Genomic DNA, 1908 nt, shown 5'->3' with positions numbered 1-1908 from the left:
AAACTGTAGTGCTGGTGTCAAAGAGACGAGTGTGTACAGAAGACTCTCTTAGCACTTATGGCCACTCACTCTTCTTCTCTCCATGTCAGCTTTCCCTATTCCTTCCGAGGCAACGGGAGGAGAGTGAGATGGCGCAGAGAAGGCAATATCTGTGTTACTGTGTGGGGAAATGGAAAACCTGTGATGAGAAAAATGAGGGAGAACACACAAGATGGTGCCCAAGGGAGCTGGTTTAAGGTCACAGTGAGTATCCTGAAAAAAGTATGGAATGCGAAGGAGAGAAAAATCAGGAGGAGTTATGTTGTTCTCATGTTGAGATGCTAGTTTATTCTGCTGGGGACAGTTTGTAATCTGACCATTTTATTGCTTAGTTAACAGTCTTGTTCATCTAAGGAAAAATTCAGAGAAGCAATATAAAGGGAACAGACCGACTGTAAGGAGAACATTGGAGACTATCTCAAGGCAAAGACATAAACTACTGATTAGGATATGGAGCAGCTCTGCACTAGAGGTCTCAGTTTGGCTAGCTGAGTGTGGGACATGGGGGGCCGAGTCTCTGGAGACCTTGTCTGAGGGGCAAGCAGTATCTGCACTAGGTAGGATCTCCTGGAACTTTATTAAAGAAAGATCATCTCTAACACCTTGATTAATTGGCAGAGAGCTTTGACTGGAGAGGAGTATTTTGGAAATCCATATTATGCACAAACATAAGAAATCATACCAGTGGTCCCTTCTTTAGATGCCCTTTCAAGCTCAGTAGAAGACTGGAAAAGAATAGGAAAAGGTTTGTTCTCCAGGCTAAATTCCCTGTCATCTGTCCTCTATCCTAACCCCTCTTTTCATCCTTAGATTCCTCATGGGAAAAAGTATGACAAGATATGGCTAATGAACTCAATCCAGAGCCTTTGCAGTGTCTGCTTTACTCCAGTGGATGTAAGAGAGGATGCTGAAGCCAGATGAGTGGGCACAGGGAAGGGGGAGAGATCTGGTATAGCAGGGTCTGTTGGCCTCTGATACTATTGCTGTTGCATTTAATCCCTATAGTTCCACTATGTGAAAAATGGGGCTCGATTCTTTGTGCAGAAAGCTAGCACTGCCTCTGCCTTGATGGATGTAAGCTACAAGATCTATGATGAAGAGAACCAAAAGGTGTGTGTCCAGATCATTGCCTATAATGCATCCTGGGACAGGAGGACAGGCCTGGGGCTAGTCGTCTTCTTGAACTAGAGTTGCTGCTTACCCCACCTCTTCTTCCTGCAGATACCTATCTTTGTCAACCCCTCTGCTGTTCCCTACTCTGTGCGTAATAAGTTGAGACCAGAAAAAATGGAGAAGTTAAAGGTAATGCCAACTCAAGGCATCCTGTATGCCAACACTCACCTCTGTCTCTTCTTCCCCCAGCCCCCCATCCCTCTCACCCCCGATTTCCCTGCCACCACCACAGTCTCAGAGTGGCTCTCTCCCTCTCTCTGTCTCTGCAGCTGGCCTTTAACAAACGATTTGATGTCTCCCAGCAATCTCTTGACCTCCAGAAGCTCCGCTTTGACCCAAGTATGGCTGACAGTAGTAATTTGAGGGTGGGTGTGGGCAGAGGGGGTCTTCCTAGAGGGAGTCTTGGGGATGGTAATGTGGTGAGGGGCTGATTATGGGCCTGGACCCCACTTGGTGTTCTGATTCCCTCCCCTCTCCTTCCTGAAGACTTGATGGGCCATGATATTGAGATAATTCTGAATCGAAGAAACTGTATGGCTGCTGCCCTGCAGATCATCAAGAAGAACTTCCCTGAGGTGAGGCTGAAGGCCCAGCTCTGATATTATGGTAGGGGGTGGAAGAGATGGGGTGGAGGACAGATTTGTCTCCAAGATCCAGAATAGTAACCTTCACTCTAACTCTTCTTCACCCAAAGCT

At 46.8% G+C, this 1908-nt stretch overlaps 1 protein-coding gene across 1 annotated transcript in view; it reads left to right on the top strand.

The window, feature by feature from the left end:
• The window catches only part of LOC105001872 (nuclear RNA export factor 2-like), a gene marked incomplete at both ends in the record, with an annotated part of 6016 nt that overhangs the window by 478 nt on the left and 3630 nt on the right, over nucleotides 1-1908 (top strand). Inside the window, 6 exons of the mRNA XM_010858311.1 lie at nucleotides 90-243; nucleotides 850-933; nucleotides 1045-1149; nucleotides 1261-1341; nucleotides 1482-1551; nucleotides 1699-1787. Of these exons, the coding sequence (XP_010856613.1) occupies nucleotides 90-243; nucleotides 850-933; nucleotides 1045-1149; nucleotides 1261-1341; nucleotides 1482-1551; nucleotides 1699-1787 (583 nt within the window). The remainder of the gene's footprint in view (nucleotides 1-89; nucleotides 244-849; nucleotides 934-1044; nucleotides 1150-1260; nucleotides 1342-1481; nucleotides 1552-1698; nucleotides 1788-1908) is intronic.

This window comes from Bison bison, unplaced genomic scaffold (assembly GCF_000754665.1).
Source record: "Bison bison bison isolate TAMUID 2011002044 unplaced genomic scaffold, Bison_UMD1.0 scf7180017855222, whole genome shotgun sequence".
Classification (NCBI taxonomy): Eukaryota; Metazoa; Chordata; class Mammalia; order Artiodactyla; family Bovidae; genus Bison; species Bison bison.
This window is presented reverse-complemented; position numbering and strand designations above follow the sequence as displayed.